General features: G+C 43.5%; 1 protein-coding gene across 2 annotated transcripts in view; it reads right to left on the reverse strand.

Annotated features, from left to right (window-relative positions):
- FDXACB1 (ferredoxin-fold anticodon binding domain containing 1) overlaps nt 1–15,980 on the reverse strand; it is a 112,331-nt gene that overhangs the window by 18,286 nt on the left and 78,065 nt on the right. For both annotated transcript variants that reach the window (XM_069614307.1, XM_069614306.1), the window contains exon 3: nt 14,486–14,642. In XM_069614307.1, coding sequence (XP_069470408.1) covers nt 14,486–14,642 — 157 coding nt within the window. The remainder of the gene's footprint in view (nt 1–14,485; nt 14,643–15,980) is intronic.

Raw genomic sequence — 15,980 nt, forward strand, 5'->3', positions numbered from 1 at the left:
CTCATGCAATAGAAAGTAACAGGGACGGCGGGAAACACAGGAGGGAACACGAGTATAACGAGTACCAGAATCATAATTGTCAGATTATTCTTGATGTAAGAAAGTCAATAGCAGAATATTATTGGCACAATCATCACTGGACACATCCTACTCGTCCCAGTGATATAAGAAAGAAGTGAGAGGGTGAAAAAGCATCACAGGAATCATCCTACTCAACCAAGTGAAAGGAGAGAGAACGAAGAGGGTGAGAATCATCACGTGACTCATCCTACTCGTCCCACTGATACGAGAGGGAACAGAGATAGTGAGAATCATTACAGGACTCACCCTACTCATACCGGTAATACCAGAAATAAGACGGAGAGCTGGACCAACATAAAGAAAGGTTCCATTTCCCTGGTGATAGTAGCAAAAGAGAGACTTTCAGAGACATTTGAGAAAAGCACAGTAAAAGAAACTCAAAGGCCAAGAACGCTGAAGAAGAGGACTTGACAAAGTCAAGAGAAAGGGGAACCAGGGAGTTGGAAAAGTCCCCTAAAGGAACTGAATGAGTTAACAGAGCAGATAGCCAAAAACGATCAAAGAATTATATATTAAGCCTGGGGAAGCCTATCCAGGAGAAGGGAGTCAGTCTCCTCGGCTTTAGTTGTTTTGTCTTAGTGATAGTGTCAGTGCAGCTTAGTTTTGGAAGGAGGACATACTGTTTGCTTTGGATTTCGCAACAGATGATGAGCACCCTAGTTAGTTTTGTTAGACAGGGAAATCCACAGATTATGGATAGTGAGGCCTTTTTTTACTTATTTCAATAAAACATCGGTAAGAGTGCCAAAACTGGCCTGTCTCCTCCTCCTGACCTACCACAGGTTGCAATGGTCTTGTGCTTGTGGGAACCTCTCCTGCACCTCCTGAACCCGTCTCTTCTTGTGTGCCTCCGCGTGATCTGCCACGCACTCTTACCTGCACACTTACCAGGCACACCTGTGCCAAGTGCAAGATCACCCTCCTCCTGATCTTCAACTTTATTCGCAGCAACTTGCTGCAGCATTTTTCTCCTCCCTCCTTTTCAGCCTCTTTTCTGCCTGCCTTCCAAATAACCGAACCACCTTCCTTTTGATGTTTGTCGCCAACCTTCTTTCATTCTTCACCTGAACATCTCCCTGAAAATGCTATTCAGCCACCTCTCGCTGCCTACTCTCCCCTTCCTCTTTGGTCCTCCTCCAATTGTCATCTATAATATTCTCCTTAAGCTCCTCCCTCCACACACTTTCCTCCACCTCTATTTGTTTCCTCCCAACCTCCTTCAGCACTTCAGTCACCTACGCTGATCACTCACTTCACTCTCAAATTGCCTGCTTCTCTTATAAGGGCCTGGCACATCCCACCTGGCTATCGTGGTATTGCAGTAGGGACACGTGTGCTCATTTAGTGTAGCTGATTGGCTTAACGGTTTGGCCGCATTTGGTTCAGGAGGATGTAATGAGTCGCTACCACGGTAACACAGAGCATGCTTTTTTCAAGCTTAGCCACCATCTTGAATGTTACTGGCAGGTCCTGGGAATGGCCGAGCAGACTTCTCGCTCTCCGGCAGTGACAGCGACCCCCCCTCCCCCCCTCCTATTCAGCTGTCACAGGTCTTCCCAGTTAGTGCAAGAGTTTTATATGCTTTCCTAAATTAGGAACACAACCAAGTGGGTGGGTGTGCAACGTAGAGGGCCATTGGTCTATGGTCCTTCAAATTCTTTAAAGAGGCAGAGACACACAGGTAACAGTCCACTGCCTTAATTCCAGGCGAGACAGGGTAGTCCAGGGAGTATCCGTGAACCTACAATGGGCGCAGCATCACACGGCACGTTGCGGCACACAGTCCTATGCGACCACTAAATTTACTACCCCCAGGAACAAGCAGATGAATAGTGCCTTTGTATTGTAACTGAAGCCATGTTGTTGTGTCCTACAATGATCACTAGGACACGAGCTGATGAAACTGTGGCTTTTATGCCAACCAAACAAGAGACTCTAACGTTTTTTTAAAATAAATATTTATTTACATTTTCAGAAAGAGAAAACATTACCATTGTATAGAACACAAAGAATCCCTTGAGGGATACATATCTAATGTATTGCAAAAATCTTCGCCCGACAACCCCACAATAGTGGCAAAACCCGGAAGCTTTAACCCAACTATCCTCCCACCCAACAACAAGCACATACATTAAAAAGAAATAACCGTTACCACACTTTCATGCTCATCACCAGATCCACCTATTCCTCTTTGGAGCCCCTGTACTCTGCTTGGGAGACGTGTACCTGTCTCAGACTCTGCCACACTCTCTGGCATCACCTCAGATGTCTGTGTATCACTGGCGAGCGGGTCCAAAAGGCTGCTGGCCTCCTCAGGAGTCTCAAAAATAAAGGTCTGGTTCCCAGTCAATAATCTAAGCTTTGCAGGAAAGAGTAGCGTCGCCCTCAGACCCTCGTGTGCACAGGCCTTGCCTGGGCCATCCGGTTCCCTCTGTCTAGAGCCAGCTACTTCACTTACATCAGGGAGTACAGAACGCCTCTTCTCGGCACAGTGCAGCAGGCCCTTCTTTGCTCTTACCCTCGCCAAGAACTCTTCCCTCTCTGTATCACTGTCCAAATGGACCATAATAGTCAGGCCCCCACATTTATTAGACACCCCTCTCATGCCCTGCAGGAATCTTTCAAGTCCCATCCCGTCACCCCTTCCGGAAATCCCACCCATCGTATCACAGACACACTGGTGTGGTTTGAAGGCGCTCAAAACGTACTCCTTGAGTTCAATTCTGCTTAATTAAGGATGTCCCAATTTCGCTCACCTCCTGCGTTCTCCAGCTCATTTCAGAGACTTAAGGGCTCATTACAAGTTCGGCAGTATACGGTAAAAGTGGTGGTAGCGGAATTACTGTCACTTTTACCACACCACTAAATTAGCGGTTGCCACCTATTCCAGCGGCGGAATTAGCGCTAGCAGAATTACCACTGCCAGAATTACTGCCAACACCAGGTGGAAATAGCGCTGGTGCTAATTCCTCTGGCGGAATTACTGCTAATATGTCAAACGGTATTTCTGCCATACAGTGGGCCTCATTACGACCCTGGCGCTAAGAGGTTAACGGCGCCATAAAAGGCTGCAGCACCGTTAGCCCCTTAGCGCCTAATTACGAGGTCTGTTTGCGGCTCCCGACCTTAACGGCTGGTCTGGACAAGCCGTTAAAGTAGGGACCCGCAAAGGGACCTTGAAGGTAATTACGGTACCGCAATTTGCGGTACCGTAATTACCGCCTTCCCCATTCCCATTGAGCCCTATGGGGCAAAAATGGGAATGGGGAAGGGCCAATGGTGCATGGGGAATTACCGCCCCACCAACCTTGGAATGAGGTGGTAATTCCCCATTGCACCATGGCGGACTCGTTACAATACCGGCAGCAACCATGGCGCTAATAGCGCCATTGGTTAGCGCCGGTGTTGTAATGAGGGCCAATGAGTTGAAATACTGCTGAAAATTATCAGTAATTCCGCCAAAAACACAGTGCAGTTACCCCCACCTAATGGAGGTAAATGCATACCTGTGATGGAAAACAAGTCACAGGTGCACCCAATCCAAAAGGCCTGCACCTGACTCACACACAGTTTAAAACAATATGCTGACATAAGCCGTCGCTAACTGGGACTTGCATGCCTGTGCTACACTTTCTAGCCAGCGGCATTTTTCAGCACACCGTGGGCATGCCACATGGCATGTTCCAGCTCACTTGTACGCTTGTGCAGAAGCTGGAGGCATTCCTGTGCCATGCATCCCGGCACATCTCCCTGCCCACCACCCTGGCACAGATAAATGCCACAAAAGTACCTGTCTAAGCAACACCCTACATGTTAAACATGATAGCCGCACTTCACTGCACCCATGTGGCATAGTTTGCCCCCCTACCTCCCCTCTCAGGCATCAGAAGAGGCATACTGCAACAAGAAGCAGTTCCACTCCATGAATGGGCTGTTGAAGTGTGATGCTGACCTGACAAGAACACACTGCTGCGCACGCCTCCCTGGATTCCCCCACAATGCCATGGTCCTACGTAACAGCACCCTGCCTGTGCATCCAGACATGGATGCTGGGTGAGTACAAGTGCCATCACATAATACAATCTCGCTGCACCAGTTGTATGCCATGTGAAGGGGGTTAGAGGGGGCTGGAACGTCTAATAATAAATGCATGCCCTATCATGGCCCTGTACATGCATGACATACCCCCTCAAGCTGCATATGACACTCACCATCCCACAGGACTATGGCCAGCAGGAATATGAAGTTGCATGACAGCAATGCATAATTAATTTGGCACTTATATAGCGCTACGAACCCTCAGGTATCTGAGCGCTGCTTATTATTACCCATGGTGTGTGGTGCTCATTTATCGACCTCGGAAGGATGAAAGGCTGAGTTTGGCCCCGCCGGGATTCGAACCTGCGTTAGCAGGCTCTGCACGGATGTCAAAGCGAGCGCTCTACTCGCTGTGCCACTTGACCGGCAATGCCCCAACAAGTAACACCTGCGTGAACAGATGACTACAGGAACCAGAATGCATAGGGCACACATGTCTACACAGCCAATGCAACAATTCAGCACAGCAACATGGCAAAGCAATAGTACCTGACACTGATTGCATGTACACTGCAAACCATGTGAATCCACTGTGGCAGGAATTAACAAACCACACACATGCACAAATACATCGAATAACCCAGCAGGACACTACTTGACTGCACAGCACACCAGAGGCCCAACACAAACAACATGCACACTTGAAATTCCATCACAGGCCATATCTGGCACATCCTGCTTGAGAGGTGTATGCACAGTATATCTCTAAGTGACAATGCACATGTACCACATAGTATTTCACACATCATTGAATTACTGGGAATGTAAACCATGTTGCGCATATGCTACATAACTTCTTCAAGAGAGGGTCCTTCAACAAGACATGTGACATGATATGCATCTTCAATGTACTATGGCTGGGTGTCCAGTAAAAGGATTGAAAACAAAATGATCGAATACAATAGTTGAGGATACATTTGTACTAATAACCTTAGTTTCGAATAGTCATTTGTGAGAATAATTTTCGAACAATATATATAATAATAATAACAATAATAATAATAGAGACACTCATTTGTTTTGTAATAATAATGGTTTTAGTTTAACAATTAAGTAATATTAATTTTAATACTATTTTCTAATGTATTTAATATATTTGTATGTTTATATGATTATAAACTGTAAAAATAACAGATAATATATAAATAATATTTGCAATTTTTAAAAATATATATATTAAACATTTCAACTTTTTTAACTTTTCAAACTGTTACACTTTTCAAACTGTAGATGGCGCTGTTGGATAATTTTTCTATTATTTAAGTTTTGTTTATGTTCCTAGTCCAGCGTCCAATGTATGACGTCCTACCTTTACGCATTCATGCGTGGTCGCCATTTTGCGAGTTCTTTTTGTTCGGACGGTTTCCTATGCGTACGCACTCTCGATTTTTTTATGGATTCGTTTTTTTTTCATGCTGGAGCATTTTTTTTTCCTACGGATGTGGATTTTTGGACTGTTTTTTTATCGCCTGGATGGATGCTTCATTTGCATTAACGATTCCTGATCACTTGGATTTTTCTGCATGGATTTCCTTTTTTTAAAAATGTTTATTTTTTCTGGAATGGTTTTTATTTTACTCTTGGATGGATGTTGGATTCGGATTATGGATTTCGGATGTTACGGATTGGTTCATTATGGATTTCTTGGATTTTGGTACTTTTTTGGATTGCAGATTCGGTGATTTGGGTGAGTTTTTGTTTATTCATTTTAACATTTCAAGTTATAAGTGGATTTCCCTGTCTAACAAAACTAACTGGGGTGCTCATCATCTGTTGCGAAATCCAAAGCAAACAGTATGTCCTCCTTCCAAAACTAAGCTGCACTGACACTATCACTAAGACAAAACAACTAAAGCCGAGGAGACTGACTCCCTTCTCCTGGATAGGCTTCCCCAGGCTTAATATATAATTCTTTGATCGTTTTTGGCTATCTGCTCTGTTTTATATTTCCTGTGTTGTTTGCTCCATTTTAAGGTGTTTTAGGAAATGTCACAAGTTTGGGTTATTTACATTGAATTCTTTGTTTGTTTTACTATGCCAACCCTCCTGAATATTTTTCGTTCTTGGCCAGTTTTCCTTTACCGCTCGGTAACAGTTCCAAATTGAAATTGGATATTTGGCTCTTCTCCTTGTACCTTTTCTTGTCAGTTGCCCTATCCATGTGTTTTCTAAATAATCTAACAAATCAGCTAATTCGTCCTCATTTATTGTGAAATATGGTGTTGCAATCAATGTTTCATAATATGTAATCACTTTGTCCTCTTGTACAAATGCCAAAGCAAATATTTGTTTCATTTGTTGCTGAAAATCACTGTTTTCAATGTATTTTGTTCTTAGGCCTAGCTTTTGTATTTTTCGCCATATTGCTTGTCCGAAATGAAAAGAACATCCTTGTATGTGAGTGTTTGGGTACATTGTTTGAAAACCTTTCAGTTGACCCTGCTCAAAGTCCATCACTATTGTATTTAGTGTTTTATCTGGTATTGCCTCCTTGATTTTCATAAATACACACCTGTATAGTTCTTCGGTTTTGCCTGGCATTAACACATAAATTAACGGTATTACTGTTCCATTGATTGTACCATGATTGCTATAAAATTGATGAAAGGGTTCTGGACATGATTTAAACGTTGCATCTCTGTGCCATATCGTCGAATTTCCTAGATGTGACAAATTAGTATCAGTAGTAAAAATTAATATTTTTTCATCTTTAATCTCCAATGTTGCAAACAGAAATTGTTCCCCATTTTCAGTTTTTTGTAAAATATCAGGTACATTTATGTCAGTTTTGTGGTGCCATCGGCAAGTTTTCTTTCTGCTGTTTTTGTCTTTTAATGCTTCTTTTTAGTAGTTATGTGTTCGGCATCTGGGCCGCTACATGGAGCAGAATTATTCCATATGTTCTGTTCTCTATTGAGCTACTTCATTTCGATTTTCTTCTGCATTTCTTTTAATTTCATTTATCGACTTTTTAATTATTATTGCTGTAGTATCAGGCATATGGTTGTGTTCTCCTGTACATCTTATATTTTCTTCTTCTGTGATCGCTCTTCCTGTACATTTTAATTTTCGATATTCGGCACATTTCCAATAAGTGGATTCTTTACGTGTTATTTCTCGATTATAGGTGTAGCCTTCGTGCACCAATTGAGTTCCTCCCATTTGAGATTGTATATACTCAATTTTTCGCACTCATCATGTATCTGAAATAGCGAAATTTATCGTTAATTATTGGTTCCTGACTCTAATGTGTGTCTTTTACTATTATTTCATTAGTTTCATGCGTTTTGCTTACCTGATGATTTCAGTCACGTAATACGATTCTCGTGTCAGCTGGTGTTTCCTAGTCACTTTCTCTCATGCACTGACAATTTGTTTTCAACTGTCACCTGTGCATATGCTCTCTACACAAGGTTCTTTACTCGTCGTTCCTACCTATTGTTTTAACCCTTTATCAATCAAGCTTTCAAGTACTATGTTGTTTAACCGTTGATACTTATTTTCGACCAAATTACTTTTTACATGTTTTCTACCACATGTCGAAACTTTGACTTTCGATCCTTTTGATTAGATCCTTTTGTTTTTCGGCTCTTTGTTTTCGGTCCTATCACCTATAACCCTATGGCTGACATATGCGTCCTATGATCTTGCATCCAACTCTCCCCAGCACCCACGGCTGATGACACCTGTGCACAATCTACGTACACTGCAGGAGGGGGCCTACAACAAGGCACACGTCGGCACCAGGTTATGCACTGACCTTTGGCCTGCTGAAGTTTCCGCTGCCTGGACCATACCAGAGGGGCCCCGATGTACAGGCCAGAGGAGGTAGCCCAGATATCTGTTGCTTGTGCCATACGGCACAATATCTGCCTATGGCAAAACGTCCCCCTGACTCCTGACTTGGAGATGCCATCCCCAGCAGAAAATAATGTACACTGCAGATGCAGTGCTGACGCACCAGTCTTTCACCAGCGGTGGAGGAGTATATCGAGAGGAAGAACTCCCTTGTGTTGAGGAGACCTGGGTTTTTGGTCTAACCCAGGTTATCAAGCGTCTTGGCAGTTTTCTGGTTTATCCGGTCCACCATCCTCTTGGGTCTTCGCACATGTATGAAACCGGTGAGTACCAACACTGAACCCGGCTGAGGACGATCCGGGGTGAACCGTGAGTCACCCGAAAAAGGGAATATCCTACTGACATTGTATTATTTTTTGGGGATCCCGGGTGAATAGTGAATCAGCTAAAGTTAATACTTGTGAAAATCTAAAGAGGAGAGGAACTTGTTGTTTATTTCATCGCATCAGGCCCTCTGCATGAAGAGACTTTAAGAAGCAGAGAGACTTGAGCACAGAAGGTACTGATGCTAATGATTGAACTGTGTCCTCGTGCTAAAGAAGCCAGAAACTGTGCTACGCTCGAGTGAACCGGCTAGTCCCGTGTTACGCGCTTCCGTGTTCACTCGCGCCGCCTTCACACCACTTACCTGCTGGGATATGGAGATTGTATCCCCGGTGGTGTGTGCGGACGCGTTCTCGTCTACTGTCTCTGGGATGCCTGCAGATGCGGGAAGTACTTGTGGAGATTGTTCCCAGGATGTTGCAGTCGCCCGGGTCGCTTCCGGGATCAGGCTACGGTATTCCGATGTCACGGCACACCCTTCTGCATGTGGGTCAGCTGATCGGCGACGGCAAGCAGTTGTCAGGGAAACCGCTGACGCCGGAAGCCCTCGCTTGGCCTATAATAGGTTGATGAGACGCTACCTCAGTGCGTCTTATCGCTCCCCCAGTCGACTCCTTGTTTTCTCTCTTCGTGGTCCCTGGTTACCTCCAGCCATTGTAGCTCTTGCCTTGTGCACTTTGCCCGGTCCTGCTCCTCCCTTCTTCCACCTTTGCTCTTCCTCCTCTACCTTGCCTCCTTTCTGCCTCCCTCTTTCCTCGTTTCTCATTCTCCTCATTGCCCTTCAATCTTGTCAGACTGTGTTTCTCTGGCATCCTTGCTACCTTGCCCTGTCAGTTGTTGGCTCCTCGGACTACCTAAGACCATCAGCGACCTCCCTGCTCAGCGGCTCCCTAGCGGTTCCTCTGCCTTACACCACGTTAAATCCCCAGGAGGCGGATCCAGCCCGTGGTGTGGGGGAACTGGTCACCGACCATGCCCAGGTCCACCATACGCTTGGGACGGAAGGGGGCTTGGTCTCCTGCCTGCAGTGACCCCAGAGCATCCCGGACGACTTGCAAACCGGTACCTCACAGAAGAAAGGAGGAAGTCCATCACAGACAGGAACCGGTAAACTGCACCCCAGCGATCAAGCTCTTGACAGACCAAGACGCCAAGAATCCAAATGGGACATGGAGGCACTGCAAGAAGTCTAGAACGAATTGCAGGCATTGCGTTTGGAAGTAGTATCCTTCAAACAGGAAAATAACATCCGAGCAGCTATGGCGCATGATGTCGCGGCTTCAGCCTCCGAAAACACTGTAACCTTTCCACGACCATAAAGTTTGATGGCGACCCCAAGAAATTGACTGAATTTGTAAATCAGTGTAAAATTCAGTTCCTGTTCAGACCAGCACATGTCGCTCATGACAAGGCCAGGATTGGATATATCTTGAGCAAACTAGTTGGAAATGCTTTGACTTGGGCCGCACCATATGTATACACAAACAGCCCAATTCTGACCAACTTCCACGACTTTGAAAAAATCTTTCTTGAAATGTTTCAATCCCCAAATCAAGTCACGAGAGCCCAGAACCAGCTTGTTGACATCAGGATTTCATCATGTACATTGGTCGTTTTCGTCAACTTGCTGCTGACGCTCAGTGGACAGTAGTAATCCAGTCAACCATATTCAAAACTCGCTCTGCAGGAAGAAATGAAAGATGAACTAGTACATTATGGAGATCCTTAAGATCTTAACGCCTTGATTCAACTGGTAGTCCGCATTGACCACCGTCTAGCCGAAAGAAAGGGAGAAAACCGGCAAACCCAACAACCATTTCTACGTGTTAGACCAATTCCCACTCAGCATTCAATGACGTCAGTGGATCCTCCTGTGGAACCAATGCCGTTAGGGGCAGTACGGGGTCGCTTAACCGAAGAAGAGAAGAGGAGGAGGAGGAGGAGGAGAACAAATCGCTTGTGCCTGTACTGTGGATCCCCTGGTCATTTCCTGGGCTCGTGTCCTGTCAGACCTATTAGGCCTTGGGAAAACGAGTGGGCTTGCTGTCTGAAGGGAAGGCAACAGCAAGTCACCCAGCACCTCATCACTTCCCAGTCTCACTCAGGGTCTGATGCCTGCGTCTCGTCTATTAGTTCTGGATGTACGTCTATATTACACAATTTCGCACAGGCTGATTTCCACCATGGCACTGTTGGACTCAGGGGCATCTGGCAACTACCTTGACCAGGCCTTCGCAACCTTTCATGACATAGCTTTGTTTGAGAACAAGTGTCCTGCAGCCGCTGCCCTAATAGATGGTTCACTGATTTCCTCTAGTCCCGTTACCCATCACTCGATGCCCATCGACCTAAGAATAAATCAACATCAAGAAACCATCACTTTTGATGTCATACAAACACCTTCATACCCACTGGTACTTGAGATTCCATGGCTGATTTTCCACAACCCATTTATTAACTGGATGACCCAAACCATCATATTCGGTTCTGAGTTGTGTACCACCCGGTGTTGCTCCGCAAACACCAGAGGACCAGGCACAGTGTCTGTTTTGCACGACCTAGACAGCTTTGTCCCCACAGTCTGTTCCAATCAGGGGATTCCATCTGTGTATACGGAGTATGGTAAGGTCTTTTCCGAACCAGAGGACATACCACTTCTTCCACATCGACCCTTTGACTGTGCCATAAACCTTCTACCTGACAAAGATATACCACATGGAAGGATTTATTCTGTCACCCCGTGAACGACACAAACTCCAGGAGTACTTGAAAGAATGTCTACGTAATGGGTATAATGTACGATCACACTCTCCGGCAGGTGCCCCCCTATTCTTTGTACCTAAAAAAGAACATGCATTGACTACCAGGAGTTGAATGACATTACCGTGAAAGACCAGTATCACCTGCCTCTCATCCGTGACATTCTGCAATCTCTCAAGGGGGCACGTTATTTCACAAAACTGGACTTGCGTGGTGCGTATCATTTAGTCAGGATAAAAGAAGGAGACGAGTGGAAGACGCATTTAAAACTCCCCAGGGCGATTTTGAATATCCTGATTTTTTCCTCCACTCTCATCAAACTCAGAGAACACGTCGCACAAGCACTGCATCGCCTTGAATCAAATCATCTGTATGCCAAGCCATCCAAGTGTCTTTTCCATAAAGAGAAGATAGATTTCCTAGACCATACCATCAGCAATCTGGGCATCCAGAAGGATGACAGCAAGGTCCAAGCCATAAAAGAATGGCAAAGTCCCAACAACCGGAAAGCTACACAATGATTCCTGGGTTTTGCAAACTATTACTGTGACCCTATCACCAATTTCACCCATTTGTCTCTAAACATAGCACAGGTGCTTTGCACTAACATACCATTTCAGTGGACCCCATCAGCTGAACAAGCCTTCAAAGAAATAAAACAGGCCTTCATGTCTTCCCCCCATTCTTCATCATCCCGATGATTCAGCCCAGTTTTACATCAAAGCCGATGATGCGGATAGAGCTATCGGGCGGAGTGGTTACAGTCAGACCCTGAGACGTCAGTGGAACACCCCATCACGTATTCCCGTAAATTGACCTCCAGCGAAGTGAACTATTCAGTCATTGAAAAAAAGGATGCATAGTGGACTGGGGACCATTTACCGTCTGAAGAGGAAACCCTGACAGATACCGAACTAGGACTAGGATTTCAGAGGATTTTCACAAACGTGAAAAAAGAGAATCCGAACCCTACACTGTGCGTGACTTTGTTGGTCTTTAGAAACCTTACTTTCTAGCCTAGGGTTTTGGCTTGGTGGTATCAGGAAACCAGGCACATCTGGAGAGCAATACACTGCTTTGTTTTACCCATTTCTGATACATGTCTGATACATCCTAACTGAAACCACCTATTTGTCGTGGTACTGAACACCTGGAGTCCCATAGTAATCACAGCAGACCTTTTTCAGTGTAGAATATTAATCTCACAGAAATGAATCTACAAAAAAATAAAATGTACAAATAAGGTTTGCTAAAATGGATCCTGGTTTTTGGGGGGTGGGAGGTTGGGGACTAATGGGCGAGTGTGGGCTGTTTTCGTCACACATGTTGCTGCTCCGCTGAATTGAAAATCAGTAACAAATTCTAACAATTATACATTCTGCAATGTTGAAATCAGCGATAGAAACACATGGAACCCTCCAACCCTTCCTTATAATTGCTATTGTTTGGACGCCTGCAGGCTGGTGGCAGACGGAACCTGGGAAGGGAAACTCTGGGCAGGAGCATTGATAATTTTGTCAACGACTACCCGATTGTCCAGAGAACTTTCAATTTTATTATTCATAGGGGCTGGAGGGGACAACTTCCTTTGTTGACTAAATAAAACTGCCTTGAGAACTTAGATCCTCTCTGTGAGACTCGCAGCACCCCACCTCCAAAAAGCAGAAGAGGTGTAAGTCTCTGGTGCTTTATCTGGAAACAAGATACCAAAAACATAACAATCAAAGTAAAAGGCAGAAGCACTCATGCCGTTCAAAGAAAGATATTTATTTAACTAATCTCTCAGGTGAATAATACATATCAATCCTTCATTAGAATCCCAGCAACACATTTCATATTAGTTTAAAATAATACTTTGTGAAACATGTTGTGAAGATTCCGGCCTGGAATATGCTACTTAATTATGCTACGGAGAGGTTATTGAAATAAAGCTCTCATGTGCACTTCCCCAGGATCCAGATGAGATTTTTATGTATAAATATATTTGAAACGTTTGCAAGTTGAGAGTGAAAGGAATAAACAACATTGGAACTAGAAGAAAAAGCAAGGCGTTGTGCATTAACAGAATTCAGGATCAATTGTAGATCATTCTTACAAGTGATTTAATGGAAAATAGACTGGGACTACGATCTTACAGTTTTCAGAAAGGAGCTTGTTACAAAAATCATGCTCTAGTACTTTAGGGTTAACCTTGATCAATTAACTCAATATACTGCTTGGCATATTTTATAGAGTTTGCATACAAGGTGAAACATACTCACCCATACTTGATTAAATTCCCTAATTTCGGGATAAGAAAGCAATACACACGATTAAGATTTAACCAACTACCTTGCTTAGCAACCTTGGGCCTTTGCCTGAATATTCCCTGCGAGAATCGTATTTGTCGTCAATATAAGGATTTCTTTTTTATAGAAATCTGTAGGCACCTGTGTGTTAACTGTCATGCTTTAAGGGACAAACGCAATATGCAATTAATTTGGTATGTGAAACATGAAACCTCCTATAAGAGGGATGCCTTTTGGATGTAATGCTTAGCAGGAAGACAGCAATCCCTCATAATTGCATTAATACAATTATGGGAGGAACTAATGAAATTACTGCTGAATTCATTCTAAATCTGCTGGATGAAAATTGTCAGTGCTAATATTTTATCTGCTTCTGCTATTTCATGTATCTCTGCTGTTTGTTTAAACATTTTTGATTATTTAAATCAACAAGTCCTTCTAAAAACATATGTAAGGTTATTTTATTATATAGATGCCTGAAGGTAATTTATATTTTGTATCACAATGTTTTAGTGTGAAAAGTTAGAATTACATAACTGTAGCACACTATTATAAATAAAATTAAAAAACAGAATATCAATTTTGAAACCAATATTCTTGTTTTAATCCATACTTTTTCTGAATTGAGCAATTACTATAAATAAATAGATTTATGTTTTCTTTAAGACCCTCAAGATCAGGAAACACATTTTCATGGCTCCCCTTCACAGTATGTTATACAGTGGCAACTGATCTGAACACATTCAAGGAGCAAAGCAGGAGGCATCAAGGGCAGACATTAAAATACTGTTACTCCCCATTTTATTTTTCTTGACAATATTAGCCTTATTTCAGGGATTAAAATTGGACAGTTCCGGCACTTCTCTGGTTACCTGATAGTGTCATCTGTGCAGCCCTTTTCATTTGATCATTAAGGTGACTAGATAGGAAAGGAAAAGAATACACCTGACCCAGAGTTAACAGCGGTGCTCATTAGCAGTTTTGGGGGCTTCTGGTGCAAATTATTTCTACCAAGCTCGTTATCCCCACCCACGATTGAACTGTACTTTGCATGTGTGAAATATCTCCGTACTCACCTACAAAAAAAATTGGCAAGCAGTTCTCTATTTTTTCTGACACCAGCCTTTTTCCCGCAGTGTGGAAAATTGAAGATAATTTGATCAAATTCTTTTTCCAATTTGCCAAAGGACTGCTTCAACTTGGTGCAGTCCACCTGGAAGTAAACATCGGCACCTGAAAAACACAACACAGTAGTATTTCTATCAAAGACTGTCCAACTATCTTTACAGAAACATTAAAAATGACGGAAGAGGATAAAGCAATAATCTGTCAAAACAAAAAGACACTGGAGGAGGACCAATTAGTGACATTCAAATTTCAAACTAGAAAAGGTAGCTCTGGTGGAAGCAGTGGTTTTGTCCTCCAGAGCCCAATCCACTCCAGTGGAAAGCATGAAAACCTGGTGTAGAAGGGGCTCTTGAGGTGCAAACTTGTACAACCCTATATTTGAAGCACCTTGAAATCATCACTCTGCTAGTCCATTAACCTTATAAATATACTAAATATTGCAGTCTCTCTTCACTGCTTTTAAGATAGTTAACAAAACTATTGGCAAATTCATCAGTATGTTCTTACGGGAAAATACATGCACTTAACGAAATGCGTGCCCCATCATTCAAAGCGCTCTTACTTACATCCATGAAAACTGAGCAGCAAAAGACATGTGAAGAATAAAATGATGGAATAGGGATATTGAGAGGCTTTGAACTCTTAAATCGCATGATGCTTTTGGCAGAGAGAATCTTGCCTGGGGAAAAAGATTTGTCACAGGACATTTCTTCTGACAAAAGAGGGACGATTATATGAAGCTCGCTATTGCCAGGTACAATAGCTGCACTAAACAGCTAATGTCGCAAGATGTAGACTAGGAATTTTTGTGCCCTTTGATCAAATGTTTTAGCCATATACATTTTCCCTTTTCACTATGCTTTGCTGTGAGAATACCAAGTCTATTTCAACATTTAAGGAAGCTTCTCCGGGTGCATTAACTTGTCTATAACCAAAAAAGTGATGGGTGGGAGGTTCTGAATTAATCTGAAGCACTGGCGCTGCTCTGGGACGAGTATGCCCAGACGTGGCTCCTGTGCCTGTTGGGCCTAGAGACCCAAGCTACTCCTCACTGATGAGGCCCAACAAGGCCGAAACATGTTTGGGGATGCTGGCGGTCTCGTGCAGAAGGGATGTACCAAGCAGTTTGGGCAGGACTGCCCCTTTTGAGGTGGGACCAAGCCTGATTTGCATTTGGTCTTTCTCCTTTTTTAATGGCTTAGCAGGCGAAGAACGATGGTCTGTCGGGTTGCCCAGAGCAATGCCAGAGGTTAGGATTAATTCCAAACCTTCCAGCCATCATCTCTTTTGTTTTGCTTGCATTCATTCTTCAACAGTGAATGTCAAACCATATGGTATAAAGGTGCCATCATCCAATGCAACATAAGGAAAAACAAATATTGTTAGATTAGCAAGTGTGACCTATAGTTATATGGCAGAGTTATAGACTATTTAACAACACTT

The sequence above is a fragment of the Ambystoma mexicanum genome, chromosome 9 (assembly GCF_040938575.1).
Source record: "Ambystoma mexicanum isolate Mex_15411 chromosome 9, UKY_AmexF1_1, whole genome shotgun sequence".
Lineage (NCBI taxonomy): Eukaryota > Metazoa > Chordata > Amphibia > Caudata > Ambystomatidae > Ambystoma > Ambystoma mexicanum.